General features: G+C 45.0%; 1 protein-coding gene across 1 annotated transcript in view; it reads left to right on the forward strand.

Annotated features, from left to right (window-relative positions):
• Positions 1 to 16,123, forward strand: part of WNT2 (Wnt family member 2) — a 46,476-nt gene extending 30,353 nt beyond the window's left edge. Inside the window, exon 5 of the mRNA XM_069587949.1 lies at positions 15,044 to 16,123. Coding sequence (XP_069444050.1) covers positions 15,044 to 15,273 — 230 coding nt within the window. The 3' untranslated portion in view covers positions 15,274 to 16,123. The remainder of the gene's footprint in view (positions 1 to 15,043) is intronic.
• The last annotated feature ends 1,216 nt before the right edge of the window (positions 16,124 to 17,339 follow it).

Genomic DNA, 17,339 nt, shown 5'->3' on the forward strand with positions numbered 1-17,339 from the left:
AAATATCTGATCTCTTCAAAGGAAAAAGAAGTTTTTCTATTTGAAAAGCTCTAAATAAATGTCACTCAAAAATATCCCTGCCTTGACTTACACAGTATGAGAGGGTGTTCTTTCACATTAAGGCATTTTTTGGGACCCTCTTTTACTGGGAAGAGCACTCTGAAATGATCTCATCCATCAAAGCTTCCCTTGGAATTAGCTTGACGGAGATCAAGTCAGCCCTTTAGTGAAGGCCTGAAACAATGATATCAGGACTAGTAGATTTTGGTGAGAATTACAGAAGGGTGAGTCAAGACCCTAGGGTATTCCTGGGTGAAGACAGACCCAAACCTCAGGTTGGAAAGGTAATGGGAACTTTGGGTGAACTCCTACTGAGAATCAGGCCTTGGACTGCAAGCCTTATGTGCATTTTCTTTAAATCTTCACAGCAGTTACCTCTATTTATAGAGAAGGAAACTGAGCCTCTGAAAAGTTAACTTGTCCAAGATTTTGTGGCCGTAAGTGGTAAACAAAACAAAATAAATAAAATCAAAACAAAATTCTATACTTTTCTTACCTTACTTCCTGAAACTTGAGAGTAGCGACTGGGGGGCTGTGTAATAAAAAGGCAGCATGAGGACACAGAACATAATGGAATGAGGTGCCCACAAAGCAGGGAGCTGATTTGGAGGGTGTTATGTCTTCAGTTGCTCCTAAGAAATGATAAGCTTGAAAACCTGTAAAGGAAGACTTTCTTATGGCAACAATAATGACAAAAGACATTTTTTACCCCCCAGTCTTCCATTGAAGAAGCTGAGTGCTCTGATGTTCAACTATAAATACTTCCTAGAGATTCGGAGAGTAGGTACAGCTGTGTGATGCTGTGCATATGACATTTTGCAGGCCGAACTGGAGGCCAGATCTAGGAACTGGGCTTTCGGGGATGGGTGGTTGTGTGGTTATCTCCTCTGGTTATTGCCCCTGGCATCTGTAAATCAAAGAAGTCCTTAAGTTAGAGATAGGTGCATCTCTGGCTAAGGAATGCTGCTGTCTCTCCAGAGAAGGCCTGCACCTAATCACAGACCACTTGCACTGGTTATTCTGTAAAACCCTGACCTGGGCCAGAGGTCACCACGAGGTCTCCTCTCCTGCTGCAGAAAACAAGCAATCCTCCTGTCAAGTTCAGAAAGCAAATGGAGTTCACCAGTTGTTTAACTTGTTACTGAAAGCCTGAGACAGGTTTCCCTTGCTGTCTAGAAGCAGAACCTTCCTATAAAAACTTTCATAAGCCGAAATGGCCAAAAGCGAAGAAGTGATTACCTTAGGACACATCTTGCTAACAGATGCACAGAATCCATGGAGATAGAGCATGGACACTCACGAACTCAGTGCCAGGTGACGGCGCCTTGGTACTAAGATGCCGAGTGCAGGTCCTGGGGAAGGAGCTGGGTAGGGCTACTCCTGTTGCTCTGGGCGGGCGCTGCCGCTGTACAGCCTTGCTCCAAAAACAAAGGCTCAGTGCTACTTTCACTTTTCGCCTCTTTTGGTAAAGCAGAAATTCTCTTGGGATTTCTTCTGGTTAGCAAAAACCGGTACTGATGTAGAATTTCTGCAAAGTGAAATGCATAAAGTGAACTTCCTCAGAAATCAGAGGAGAGCTTTACCTGCCTAACAGCTGCAGACTGTGAATGATGTGAGTTCTCAGATATCGTGGTTCTTCCCACATAAACCATATTAGCAAACAGCTCAATACCTATGGGAACACAACCCCAACCAAGGCTTACACAGACTGGTTGGTGTTCTAGACCTACCCCGTGGTGTGACTAGCTTGCAGAACCTCCGAACTCTGTGATTATGACCTGATTAAAAACAAACAAGAGAACACCATCTCAGCCAATAGCAGTGGGTGGGCCTTATTTTGATCTGAAATGTACAATTCCCACCAGGATATCTGAGGTTCCTCATCTCTCCATGGAACAAATATTTATTAAGGCCCTTCTATATGCCAGAAACTACGCTAAGCCCCAGGAATGCAAAAATGAGGTAGTCAGAATTGGTCTTTGCCCTCATGGCTTCATAGGCCTCCCGGTCCTTGTGGAGGTGGGTGGCAGGCAGGGGACACAGGCTAGGTGCTAGGAAACCCTACCTGGGCCAAAATGTGATTTTCTTAGGTTTCAGTTCTCACTCCATTGCTCTATTATGAGGTCTTACCTTACATTTGTCACTTTGAAAATTAAAGAATAAGTTTTTTATCCCTTTCTATGTTAAGCTTTATTGTAGAAATTTCTTGATATCTAAAAAAGTGCTAAGACAGCTAGAATAGGCAAGAATGATACGAAAATATATTGGTGAGGTTTTTAAGTTACCATTTTCACAGTAATTATTGATTATCTTATATAATTTATATCAATACTATTTGGTGGACCCTCAAATTCCTGGTGGCATATAATGCAGATAGCCTATCCCTCCTTCTTATAACACTATTTTCTTGACCTCTGTAACACTGCAGTCTCCTGATTTTCCTCCTGACCTGAAATTGGTCTTTCTCAGTTTCAGTCGTTAGTGTCTCCTTGTCTACTTCTAAACCTTGAAGATCTTCAGGGCCCAATCTAGTCTCTTCTCACTGGTTCCTCTGCATTTTCTCTCTGGGTGGCCTCCTCCATTGATACGGTTCTAACTGCTCCTCAGACCTCATCTGTGTCCTCTCCTCTCTCCTCATTCTGTATTCAACCCCCTGCTTAACAGCTCCAGCATGCTCATGTTTTTATCAACCTACTTCTGTTAGAAATTGAGCTCTAGATTTGCCCCATTCCCAAACATGTCTTCCCCAGGTTTCCCCTTCTCAGAAAATGGCATGACTGCCCACTCCATAAACCCACACAAGCCATAAACCCACACATCCTTTGTTACGCTGCTTTCTCACTTCCACATCTGGTCCATCAGCATGTCCTCTTAAAATGCACAAAGGATCTATCACAGAAAGCCTTCTTCTTTCATTCCTAGAATGTGCCAGCAGTTTTTGTTTAAATATTTGTTCACTACTTGTCTGCCCCACTGGATTCTGACTCCATGATGGCAGGAACCATTAATACATCTGTCTGTTCACCACTGAATCCCTGGCACCTAGTACATAAACATGTGTTGAACTGAACTGAATGGCGAGTTATAAGCAACATAAAATATGTTCACCATATTAGCTGGATACTTATGTTGGTGCAGTGTGCAGCTTAAAGATAATTTGGTTTCTTTTTTCAGCCTGTCTTCATTCATCACTGATTATAACACACAGCCTATGAAAATTCCCATTTAAGCATAAGTGTTAAATGGAATTTTTCCTCATATTCAAGTGCATTAGTGGGGCATTTACAGAGCCTAAGATGCTTCTGGGTATCCATTTCCTTGGATGAGATAAAAGGTCTTAAGTAAATGCAGCAGCAGACTCTATATGTTACTTTTAGCTGCCACCAAATACTCAGTTCTTTTACTCTTTGGGGGGCCTTTTTCATTTACTGTTATCAGTGGGATTACAGGCTAGTTCATCAGATTTCATTGCTAACATACCAAAATACCTTTTACAGCCAATGCTATTTTATAGTATAGACATGATCTGTAAATCTGCATTTCCTTTTAGAATACAAGCTTGCTAGAATTACTATACGTTTAGGATACATTAAAAAGTACCCTGATTTGACAGTGACTATTAGATTGAATTTGTGAAGTTTTTAAAAAAAAATTTTTTTATTAAAAAAAGAAAATTTAATTTTCTTATTTCTAAGTCTTTGACATAACTACTAACAACAAAGAATTTATCAAATAGATATCCTTTACTTTTTTGGAAATAGAAAAAAATATTTCTAATTATTGTATTAATGTGTGATTCTTTCTAATTACTATATTAATGTGTTACAAATAAAAGAATGTTAAAGTACTTTAAAATAATGTATCTGCATACTTCTTTTAAGCTTTCCCCATACAACTTATTTTGTGCTGCTATGGTAATCTTAAAATTTGCAAATTTCATATGCCTATGAATTTGCAAATTTCATATAATAAAGAGCCCTGCATTATAGATTAGGAGATGGATGCTGCCTATGATTATTTCTACTGATTACTAATTGGGTAGTCTTGGACAAATTCACTTCTCTGGGTCTCTTAAGATATGTATCTCACTTAGAAATTCCTAAGGTTCCTATGACTCAATCTTCGAATGAATGGGTTGTTAATTAATCTTACTCTAAGTTTGCAATAACAGAACCTGAATCTGATGCCACAGAGTCTCCTGTCATTTTTAATTTCTATCATTTAAAAATGTGCCACATTTCTTGTATATGTTCTCTTTATATATCAAGTGAGATATTTCAAATAAAAACCAGGCTCTCAGCTCCTCTGTCCTCATCACAGTGCCCTTGGGTGAGCCCTTCCTGGAGAAGTATGCCTCTGTTTGGCAAGGGAAGGTTGATATTAATTTGTAAGAAATTGATTTTAGTACTTAATAAATCAGGAAGAATGTGTTTACCACCTGAGTAATATGAGACCTAATACTGTCCTTAGGGAACAAGATGTATGAGAAATCACCAAACATTTCAAAACAGTGTATGAGCCCTAGAGCCTGATGTGCTAACATTACAGGACTTAGGAAGACGGTCCAGGTGGGCTTGGAGCGGACAGAGAGTGCTCAATGTAAGGTGCTGAAGTAGGCCCTGAATCTTGAGGGGTGGGAAGACTTTCAGTCTAAAGGAGTTAGGGGAAAGTCCTGTGCAGCAGGTGAGGGTAACTCTACGGTCTACATGGCTGTGACATCAGAAAGTCACTTCAGTAGGACAGTGAGGAGTCAGCTTGATGAGGGTGCGGGTGGAGGGTGATGGGAAATAAACATGGCTTAGGCTAGTCAGAGAAGGCAATGGCACCCCACTCCAGTACTCTTGCCTGGAGAATCCCATGGATGGAGGAGCCTGGTGGGCTGCAGTCCATGGGGTCACGAAGAGTCGGACACAACTGAGTGACTTCACTTTCACTTTTCACTTTCCTGCATTGGAGAAGGAAATGGCAACCCACTCCAGTGTTCTTGCCTGGAGAATCCCAAGGATGGGGGAGCCTGGTGGGCTGCTGTCTATGGGGTCGCAAAGAGTCAGACACGACTGAAGTGACTTAGCAGCAGCAGCAGCAGCAGCAGGCTAGTTAGTGCCAGATAAAGAAAGCCTTGAACAGTGTGACTCAACAACTAATTCCAGGATGCTGCTGCTGCTGCTCATCAGGCTCCCCTGTCCCTGGGATTCTCCAGGCAAAACCACTGGAGTGGGTTGCCATTTCCTTCTCCAATGCAGGAAAGTGAAAAGTGAAAGTGAAGTCACTCAGTCGTGTCCGACTCTGCGACCCCATTGACTGCAGCCCACCAGGCTCCTCCATCCATGGGATTCTCCAGGCAAGAGTACTGGAGTGGGGTGCCATTGCCTTCTCCAATAGGATTCGTTAATTTAATGGGATGCTCTTTCCTGAGCCAGTCAAACCTTTCCTAGTGATTATGAAAATGCTGAATAAAATGCCTTGAGATAAGTGGAGAAACATTGTCCTGGCTGTAGCTTTACGATCCTTGATGCAAGGAAGGGGGAAGCCTTCCAAGCAGATGAATGTGCGGCCTCTAACATGTGCTCTTTAACATTCTTTTCTTCCCTCGATAAATCTGTGTTGTGAATGACAACATGTAAGTCAGCCAGAGGAGAAACAGCCTATTGGATGACGGGCTTAAGTGAATCTTGCTTTATGCCCTAATGGTCAACATATGGGCTTCTGTCAGCCTGGAGGGCAGGAATTTCCAGAGATACAGACCCATCCAGAGAGATAGAGAGCACCCTTCCTCCAGGTCCCTGAGGTGTGGGTCTGGGAACTATTAGCACAAGCCCCCCATCCTCCTCTGCTGTCAGGAAGATGCATGTCAGTGGAGACAGAAGTGTTTCTGCGCTGGGAACCCTGACTCCGTTATTAATTTTATAGCTCTGGGGATGGCATGCTTGATTCTGTAATGTTCCATCAGCCTTGTTCCACCGAAGGTGTGTTATGTGGTCCCAAAGTTACACAATTTAGAAGCTCCAATTCTTTATCCTTTTCCCTCACAGGTTTGTGAGCTCTTGTGTGGGTCAGGATGAGGACAACACCTGTGGGAGGAGAAAGGTCGATCTGGCTGGAAGCTGCACCTTCCCATGGTTGCAGACAGCCTGGATCTCCCGGGCACTGACTCCAGGCAGATGGTCTGACTACGGCGTAGTGTAAAGATGATAGAAGGCTGCGTCTGCTGGGCCTAAGACTGCTCCACCCTGGGCAATGGGATCTGTACCCAGCAGGCCACGCATCTGGGCATATTTCACAAACCTAAAGCAAAGGAAGTCAGGGAAAAGAGTTTCCTACTTGGCACTTCTGTTCAGTGAACTGAGTAAATCAAAGTGTAGTAAGAAATAATACTATAAAGCAATGTTAATAATATTTTAAATAAGCAATCAAATCTGAAGCATCTAAATATATGTTTATCCTTTTAGCCTATCAATTCGGGAGGCTGATATTAGGCCATTACTCAAAAATATTTTTAAAATTTCTCCTCTGAAGGATTTTTAGAGCCAGCCACACAGGCTATTGTAGACATTGTATGATGCAAATATGTGACCGATTTGGCATTTGGAAATGGCACCGAGAATCTCAGAATGAAGTCTGAGAAGAGTTAGGTGAGTGATCAAGTGTGCCATTTCATTTTTAGTGAGATGCAAGCTGATGTGTGCTGCCTCGCACTCAGTCGCTTCAGTCACGTCTGACTGGAGTGCAGCCCGCCGGGCTCCTTTGTCTATGGGACTCTCCAGGAAAGAATACTGGAGTGGCTTGCCATGCCCTCCTCCAGGGGGTCTTCTGGACCCCGAGACTGAACCTGTGTCTCCTGCACTGCAGGTGATTCTTTGCCATTGACCCACTGGGGAAGCCCAGTTGATGATGATACAGGCTTTTCTAAACTAGAGAATTCAGTGTAGAGACACTCCTCCCAGAGTCTCAGTCACATCTGAGACGTACATTAGAACCTCCTTGAGGGCACACATGTTTTAGAGATGTATACCCTGCTATTACAAAGTAATCAGTCTGTCTATTTCCTCAGAAAGGAGATAGGAATTCAACAGGAATATTATAAAGAAAGGATGCAGTATAAGCTATAAGCTCCATGCTAACCAGCCTTGTCTACTTTCTTACATAACTTCACATGTCTTAATTGTCGATGACATATCATGTGCTGGAGAAAAAGTTCCCCTCCAAAACAGCTGCATGTCAGGACCTTTGCAAGTTCTTCAGTTGATAAAATAATGAAGGGAAAGAGCAGGAAATAGGTAGAAGCACTGATCACATACTGTTACACATGAGCCAGCTTTCTGGGGCCTATTTCCTATTTTCTAGTGGGACACGAGGCCCAATCACAAGGTCAAGACCTCCATCTCTGGGCTCGGATATGCCTTCTCCAAATTCTGACCCTGCCACCTGCTTGCCGTGTGATCACTTAACCTCCCTGACCTTCTCTTTGCTCAATTCCAAAACAGTGATGATAACAGTACCTACTTTATAAGTGCTTATGACTATTAAATGAGATAATGCAGGCAAAGGCTTATCACAGGACCTGGCCTGTATAAGTTAAATATTGGCCCCAGTTATGAACAATAAGAAGAGAAAGAGGATAAGAAAAAATGTAGAGGGGAAAAAAAAAGAAAGAAGAAGAGGGGTAAAAGAGAGGAGAAAATACAGGATGGATGAACTTCAGCTCTATCTGGCTTTGAAAATGTAAAAACTGGCCCTTTTGGGCTTAAATCTGGTAGTGTAGCTGGTTTTATTTGTGGCCCAGGCAGGGGTCATCAGATCATGTAATGAGTGACTCATTATTTAATAAGTTGGTACATTATTTAGAATAAAAGATCTGAAATATATGTCGCAAATATTCAGCATTAAACAAGGAGTCAGATCATATAACTCACTGACTCCTTTTCATACACATGAGCTCACTCTCTCCCCCCCACACTCATGCACAAATGCATAGTCTTGATTCTTTTTAAAGATGATGGTGATGGTGTTGTTTTCTGTCTTGAAAGAGTAATGGGAGGTTCCGAAGACAACAGAGGCCTACTGCTGTCAATAATACTAAGTCCTTATTCTAATTTTGATCCAGGAAAACAATACCAACAAGTTTTATATAGTTTCTGCACTCTGGCAAATGCTGTCTTCAGGGTTTTGATGAAATAGCTCTGTTGTTCAGTTCAGTTCAGTTCAATTCAGTTGCTCAGTCGTGTCCGACTCTTTGCGACCCCATGAATCACAGCACGCCAGGCCTCCCTGTTCATCACCATCTCCCAGAGTTCACTCAGATTCACGTCCATCGAGTCAGTGATGCCATCCAGCCATCTCATCCTCTGTCATCCCCTTCTCCTCCTGCCCCCAATCCCTCCCAGCATCAAAGTCTTTTCCAATGAGTCAACTCTTCACATGAGGTGGCCAAAGTACTGGAGTTTCAGCTTTAGCATCATTCCTTCCAAAGATATCCCAGGGCTGATCTCCTTCAGAATGGACTGGTTGGATCTCCTTGCAGTCCAAGGGACTCTCAAGAGTCTTCTCCAACACCACAGTTCAAAAGCATCAATTCTTTGGCTCTCAGCCTTCTTCACAGTCCAACACTCACATCCATACATGACCACAGGAAAAACCATAGCCTTGACTAGATGGACCTTTGTTGGCAAAGTAATGTCTCTGCTTTTGAATATGCTATCTAGGTTGATCATAACTTTCCTTCCAAGGAGTAAGCGTCTTTTAATTTCATGGCTGCAGTCACCATCTGCAGTGATTTTGGAGCCCCCAAAAATAAAGTCTGACACTGTTTCCACTGTTTCCCCATCTATTTCCCATGAAGTGATGGGACCGGATGCCATGATCTTCATTTTCTGAATGTTGAGCTTTAAGCCAACTTTTTCACTCTCCTCTTTCACTTTCATCAAGAGGCTTTTTAGTTCCTCTTCACTTTCTGCCATAAGGGTGGTGTCATCTGCATATCTGAGGTTATTGATATTTCTCCTGGCAACCTTGATTCCAACTTATGTTTCTTCCAGCCCAGCGTTTCTCATGATGTACTCTGCATAGAAGTTAAATAAACAGGGTGACAATATACAGCCTTGACGTACTCCTTTTCCTATTAGGAACCAGTCTGTTGTTCCATGTCCAGTTCTAACTGTTGCTTCCTCACAGGTCAGGAAAGGTATTGCTGAGGCAGGTCAGGTGGTCTGGTATTGCGATCTCTCTCAGAATTTTCCACAGTTTATTGTGATCCACACAGTTAAAGGCTTTGGCGTAGTCAAGGAAGCAGAAATAGATGTTTTTCTGGAACTCTCTTGCTTTTCCCGTGGCTCGGTCACTCAGTCATGTCTGACTTGGCAGCCCCATGCACGGACTGCAGCGCTCCAGGTTTCCCTGTGCTTCACTATTCCCTGAAGTTTGCTCAAACTTATGTCCATTGAGTTGGTGATGTTCTCCTATCATACCTTCTGCCCAAATTACAGCAAGTGTCAGAACTTCCCTTCGTCCCTACAGTCTGTCTTCAGATCTAATGAGATCCAAAGCCCAAAGCAGAGCCAGTTGGTAGTCTGTTGCTAGGCAGCCTCCGCCTTCCTCTCAGCCAGCCCGTCCTGGTGCTGCTCATCCCCCGGAAGGGCTGTGGCCACTCCAGGCTGCAACCTCACAGCGCTCTCACTTCAGCGATTCTCACCCTTCTGTTCAGAGTCTCAGTGCTCCAGCATTCTGTAGCTGAACACTGAACTGCGGAGACACCTCAGTGCCAGCGTCTCCGCCTCTTTTTCTGAAACCACCTCTGAGTTAAGCTCTTGCCAGTGGCCGTCGCTCTGTCTGCTCCTCTCAGAGTTTGGACAATGTGGAGATTCCTTCACTGAGTAGCCATCTGTCCAGATGGGGTCCAGTCCAGTCGCTGCATCTGGGGGACAAAACCCACCAGGGCCATTATTCAAGGCTGAGCTAGAACGCCAGCATAGGCCTCCTTGCGCTCACAAGCCACCAGAGGACGACTGCCGCGTGTGATGTCAGTAAAAGGCCCACAGCCTGAGTCAGGAAGGAGACATTTTGTCTCCCTGTCCCGGCCCCTGTGCCCCACAACCCCAAAGTGGGTAAAGAATTTGAACTGCATTTTAATGGGTTTATATTCTGATAACAGCATATCAGCAGAAGTGAGGAATGTTTATCAGTGTGCAGGGCTTATGAACAAAACACAGAAAAGGTAAAAATTCTGAGTCTCCTGTGGATGGCAGGTGAGAACACTTTTCACACCTGCTAGGGGTCTCATTCACACCCCGGGCTTCAGTTGCCATTCCGCAAAAGATGTCCTAACCCGTGTCTCCATCCTGACCTCTCTCCTGAGTCCCAAAGAGGATTTTCAGTGACCATTCCTACCTGGATGGCCCACATTCACAGCCAACTCGACATGCTGCAAACTAAGCGAGTTATCTTTCCTCAAAGCCTGCCCATCCCAGGTGTTCCCACCTCTGAGAATGTCCCCATGTAAACCCAAGCGCTGCTGTCAGAAGCCCGGAAGCACTGCTCAGTCGCATCCTCTCACCTGTTGGTCCAGTCAGCCCGCACATCCTGAGATGCTCCTCTGCAGCGTCTCTCGAGTCTGTCAGCCTCTCCCTTTCGCACCACCACTGTCTCCGTCCAAGCCACGTCGTGTCCTGCCCAGAGTTTCATTGGTTTCTAACTTGTCTGCTGGCCTTCACCCTGGCCCCCTGCAATCCAGTCACCCCTAGTGATTCTTCTGAAACGCAAATCAGGTCACGTCACCCTTTTAGGGAGCACCCCCCTGCCCTTGGCTAACATGTAAACCCCTGAGCCTGAGATACAAGGTCTTTCCCAGGCAGCTTCTGCCCACCTGACCGGCTCATCTCCGGCCACTGCCCTGTTTAGCACTACCTTCTCAGCAAAGTGAACACCTTTCTGCTCCTCACACGTTCCCACGTCTTTGCACATGTGTCAGCTGCTGCTTCCTCTGCCTCCTCGTCCCCCTTCTCTTCTTTTTCTCATACCGCAAAGTGCATGTATCCCACATGTACAGCTCAGTGAATTCTCAAAGAAGCACCTCCGGGTATTAATAACATGCGCCCAGATCAGGAACTTGAAGAGAATACTATTCTGGAAGTCTCCTCCGCACCTCTTTTCACTGCTCCCCACCAAAAGACAGCACTACCCTGACCTCTAATAGCATAGTTTTCCCCATTTTTGTTCTTTATATAACAAATACCTACACGCAGTGCATCAGATCTATCCTGCAACACAACAAACTCCCAGTCAACTTAATGGCCGGAAGTCGCCTCGAAGTTCCATCTCCAGCCTCATCTCTTTTTCATTAGTGTTTTTCTTTTTCTAAATGTGCTCTTTGGCTGCACTGCATCTTAGTTGTGCCACGTGGGCTCTTTAGCTGTGGCACACAAGCTCTTAGTTGCAGCGTGTGGGATCTAGTTCCCAGGCCCCCTGCATGGGGCGCACAGAGCCTCAGCCGCTGGTGCCCCGGGGAAGTCCCGGCCACATCACTCCTTTCACCTGTGCTCTTTCATTCACTTCATCATCAAGCTTCTCAGCCACCACCTGGCCTCTCCTCCTGTTCATGCTTCAGTCCACTGGGTCCACCCATGTTGTCCCACTGAGGCAGCTCCCATTAAAGGGCACTAGTTACCTCCCTTATTGTTGAACCGAATGAACCGTTTTCAGTCTTTTCCTACCTGACACATATCACCCCCTACAACTCATCCTTTAATCCAGTGAGTCACCAAACCTAGTGATCCTTCCTCTTTAACACCTCATGCATTTGTCTTCTGCCTCCTCTCATTATCTCTTGCCTGGACTAATCCAAAGGACTCAAGATACCACCCTGCCCCAAGCCACTCTTCCAGATTTATCATTTAGACATATTTTTCTCTGAATAAAAATCTGGACTGGCTCACCGCCCAACATGGAATAAAGTCCTAATTGTAGCAAAGCAGGAAGACTCTCTGACCTGTTGCTCCAACCTCCCTTTCCGTGTTTGTTGCCTAACATGCAGCCTCTGCCTCGGTCACGTTGAATCTACACAGTCTCCTGTGTACTTGACCTCCAAGTTTCTACTGGGAGGTTCTCTCCTGCCAGAAAGGCCCGTCACCCCATTCGCCCTTCAATCTTCTATTCATCCTTCATGTCTTATATCTAATGCCACCTCCTCTACAAAACCAATAACAGCTCCTTTTCTGATCCTGTTTGCTACTATTAATATTAATAAATATCATTATGATAATATGCTTCATGCACTCTCCCTAGAACATAAACTCCTCAAAGCAGGCAGGATCTTTGTTTTGTTCATTGACACAGCTCAAGCTCCCAGAACTAGGCCTAGCACATAGTAGGCACTTTTGTTAAATACTTGCTAAGTGAATGAATGAAGTAAAGTGTTAGTCACTCAGCTGTGTCTTACTCTTTGTGACCCCATGGACTGTAGCCTGCCAGGCTCCTCCTTGGATTCTCTGGGCAAGAATACTAGAATGGGTAGGCATTCCCTTTTCCAGGGGATCTTCCCAATCCAGGGATTGAACCCAAGTCTCCTGCATTGCAGGGAATTTCTTTACCATCTGAGCCCAAGTGAACGAATGGTTAACATTTATTGAGCACTTCTTATGCCAGGCACCTCCAGGCATAATCTCATTCCATCCTCACCACAGCCCCTGAGGAAGGAACTGTTTTTATTCCAATTTTGCATGGGAGGAAACTGAAGCTTAATGAGATTAGTAACTTATCTTACTTAATTTACCCAAGGTCACACAGTCATACATGGTAAAGCTAGGATTTGAACCCTGATCTGTCCAAGCCCTAAATAACCTCACTCTATTGTCTTTAGCTTTATGGTGCTATTTTCACAAAGCCCTGCCTTTGGCTATAGAAAGTCTTCAGCAAATGGAGCAGTTATCTTGAAGTAGTGGAAATACCTCTTTACATATTTATCTCTTCCTTGTATTATGAGTTTCCTGAGAATCAGAACTGAACAAAAATCCTAATTATTTTATTTCCTCATCATCACCACCAAAACCCCAAGTAGCCACACAATGTCTTACACATTTGCATTTACTAAACATTTACTGAATTAAATAAATGGGTATGCTGTTAAGAGGCAGCATTTGGCAGCGAGTCCTTTCTGCACAGTAATCCTGAGTCCTGTCCTGATGGTTGCCCCGAATCTGGCTGCTGTCTCTTCTAACCCTTTGCTTCTTCAGCATGATGTAGGCTCTGAGCCATCCCTGGCTGACCCACCCGCCACCCTGACCCCAGCCCTTTGCCATCCTTCCTGTCCTTATGAAATTCCCCTGCCTGTCTTCCTGCAGTCAGTGGCCTGATCACGCAGAGCAAGTCCTGCCCCTCCTACTCTTCTTCTTGACCCCATGCCCTGCTTGAACCTGGCTGCTTCCCTGGTCATTCTTGACAGGCAGGGCAACATGACATTTATGTAGATAATTGGAACACAGGGCGGAATGTGATAAACAGAGTCACGAGGCACTGGAGGAGTTATAAAGAGGGAGAAATTCCTAGTTAAATAATGGAGGAACAGAAAATGAAGTCACTGTCTTTTTCATCCTGATAAAAGTTTTTTTTGTTTTTGTTTTTTTTTAGTTTTTCAGTAAAGAGCTTAGCTTCTCTAGGTTTGTAGATTATTTAGGATCGTCAGTCACAAGTAATAGAAACTTGAGTGGCTTAAGCTAAAAGGGGAAATTTATTACAAGGATACAGGGTGTCTAGGAATCCAAAGGCTGGAATGCAGCCAGACCTCAGAGAGAAATGTCCAGAAAACAGTCCAGCATCTGGGCAGCATTCTCATTCCATGTCTTGTCCTCACTGTCTCTGGACATCTGTCTCATCTTGTCTCTGTGACGTCTTCTCATCCACAGACCACATCATGGTACACAGCTGCCAACAGCTACTGAGTTTATACTTGGAGTGTGTACTGTCTCCATCAGAAGCACAAATCCTCAGGGAAATCTACCTGAGTGGCCCAGTTCAAGTCAGTGCCCACCCCTGGCCCAATCACCTGCTGCTAACAGAGAAGAGTCACATTGTTTACTATTGCTGCCAGGCGCCCTGCTCTGTGCACGAAGGATCACTATAAGCTGAGCAGGCTCTAAAAATGTCCACCACACTTGGTTCTGCTATCTGATAACACTCTTGTAAAAGAATTCTGAGTGCTTCCCCAGGAAAAGAACAATTAAGAGGCTTCCTATCTTTGAGATTCTCGGAGAAACAAATACATAAATATGAACTGCCATGTAGCAAGCATCATCCTAAATAACTAAGACAATGTCCACTAGTCATTTCTAACAGGCTTTTTATACCGGTTTTGTTTATCAAAGACCTAGAATCCTGTCTTCAATCAGGTGTCTCACACACATCTCAATGGCCCACTAGACCAAAGCACAAAAAATAAACCAGGCTGAGCATGGCTCCCTCCTCAAGGCCTTACACAAATGGTGCCCACACATCCCCTTCAGCAAGCAGAGCTCTCTAATCTTTCCTATAAGCCAGTGTAATCAGGTCCAGGGAGGCAGAATCTCCTCCCTTGCGAGAGGTCCATACCCTGACAGATTCCAAGATAACTTCGGCCACTGCTTCCTTAGTGCAGTTTAAGGTCAGGAGAGGGAGGATCAGGACAGGTCCTTCTTTCATTCTGACCTGGCCTTGGCCATTCAGTGACCCATCAGTCCAAGGCTGGGGAAGGGTAGGCAGAAAAGTTCATCCAGCTTACAGTGGGAGTGCTGGAGTCAGGACGCTCAGGACAGCCCCAGGGCTTCATGTCAGTCCTTCCTGGATGTGGCCCTCACTGCCACTGCCGCCGAGGCTGACACGTGCTGTGTGGTCCAGCCCTGGTCTGTGGTGAGGTGGCGTCAGGGCCCAGTCCTGGAGGATGATCTCGGAACCCTTCCTTCAGAAGCATGCTGTATTCCACCCATGCCAATTCAGTAACATGCCCTGACCTGTCTTCCAGGCTCCCTGGGTACAGCGGGCCGTGTGTGCAACCTGACCTCCCGGGGCATGGACAGCTGCGAAGTCATGTGCTGTGGCAGAGGCTACGACACCTCCCACATTACCCGGAAGACCAAGTGTGAGTGTAAGTTCCACTGGTGCTGTGCCGTGCGCTGCCAGGACTGCGTGGAGGCCCTGGACGTGCACACGTGCAAGGCCCCGAAGAGCCCCGACTGGGCGGCTCCGACATGACCCCAGCGGAGGCTGCCATCCATCTTCCCTCCCGCAAGGACTCCATTGGATCTGCAAGGACGCTGGGCCTTTGGGTTCTCTCTGGGAGATACTTCCTGAGGCACAGAAGCCCCTTCCCGCTCCCTGGGGCCACACGCTGCACACTAAGTCTGCCCTATTTTCTCTGACTTCTGGCATCCTGGGACATGTCTCTTCCTGGTCACAACAGGTTGTTAGAGGAGCAGAGGGGCCAGGTCACTGTTTCCACCCCCCTCAACATTTCCTCTTTTGCGAGCAGATGACCAGAGAGAAAAAGTGTCTCAAATGAGCTTCCTCTGTGTTTTTCAACAAATGTTCACAGTTAAGAAATTCTATACTTCTCTCTGGAGGGTACAGTAAAGAAAGCAGGATCAATCCCCACTGATTTAACTTTAATTCTTGAAAAGACCAAGCAAGGCTTTTGCCTGATGAAGTGATTTTCACAGCCTGCTACCTCTGGGGTAATCGGCAATTAGTTGGAGAAAAATGGCTTTCAATAAACTTCAGGTTTCAAATGCATGTATTTCAAGGCATTTGTTGCCATATTAAAATCTGATGTGACAAGGTGGGTCTGTTATCCGTTGGTACAGTTTGGAATCTGTGCAATAGCAAAAGCCTCAGAAAGTGACTGCTTTGCATTACTGTCCGCTCAATATAAAGAATCTTTTAGGGAATGAGATTTGAAGAGAATTAAAAAGGAGACTGATGATCTGGCAGTATTCTGTAACTACTGGGTGAAGATGGAGAAAAGTAGCTTAGAGAGTGGAAGGTTAGAAAACGTGTCTGTACAGATAAGGGGGAAAGTGGGGAATAAAATTCCTACTTGGTGTGATGCCTATGGCCCATGGAGTTTTGTAACTAAAATGGCTTTGAGAATGAACACTTTTGAAATGACAAGACCAGGGAACCAAAATGCTGACAGAGAGGTTTCCAAAGCAAAGTCACGCCCAGACAGCCTCTACCATAAGCAGATGCCTAAAAGTTGGCCACATACACAAGGGAGCATCAGCTAGTACTCATCTCCTTCAAGCACACCGTTAAAGACCTGTCATGTTTAATTGTGTTATTTGATGCTTTACAACGACAAGATACCCTAACCTAAAGCAAATGACATGTAACTTTGCTTATGAAGTTAGTAACTCTAGTGTATTATATTGCAAAAAATTGTAACTTGGAGACTATTTGTTAAGGGACCCAGCTGTAATTATGGAAACATCAATAAGCAAATTGTGGCCAGCTTCTGCCCTAAACCCAAAATCGACATCCAGGGGAAATGGAGAGGCTGCCTGCCCTACTTAATGTACCAGATGAAAGAAAGGTGAAATGCATGAAGGTACTCCTTCTGCCCTGTCCAGTTAGGTTCTAGATCTAAATGTTATCTCTTCACACAGCTACGCTAACTAACAGGATGATTCCCTTTAGGCATCTTGTGTCAAATCCCTGATGCTGCTCATCCTTGGATATTTTGGCTTTCACGTTCTCGATCCTTGCTTTAGACAGGACATTTAGACCAAGACTTATAGATATCAACTTTATGGAGTGTTTTGTCATGATGATATTTGCCCCTTCAGTTTCAGTTCAGTCGCTCAGTCATGTCCAACTCTTTGCAATCCCATGAACCACAGCACGCCAGGCCTGGAGTGCTGTCCATCACCAACTCCCGGAGTCCACCCCAACTCATGTCCATTGAGTCAGTGATGCCATCCAACCATCTCACCCTCTGTTGTCCCCTTCTCCTCCTGCCCTCAATCTTTCCCAGCATCAGGATCTTTTCAAATAAGTCAGCTCTTTGCATGAGGGGGCCAAAGTATTGGAATTTCAGCTTCAATATCAGTCCTTCCAAGGAACACCCAGGACTGATCTCCTTTAGAATGGACTGGTTGGATCTCCTTGCAGTCCAAGGGATTCTCAAGAGTCTTCTCCAACACCATACTTCAAAAGCATCAATTCTTCGGCACTCAGCTTTTTTATAGTCCAACTCTCACATCCATACATGACCACTGGAAAAACCATAGCCTTGACTAGACGGACCTGTGTTGACAAAGTAA

This window comes from Ovis canadensis, chromosome 4, assembly GCF_042477335.2.
Source record: "Ovis canadensis isolate MfBH-ARS-UI-01 breed Bighorn chromosome 4, ARS-UI_OviCan_v2, whole genome shotgun sequence".
Lineage (NCBI taxonomy): Eukaryota > Metazoa > Chordata > Mammalia > Artiodactyla > Bovidae > Ovis > Ovis canadensis.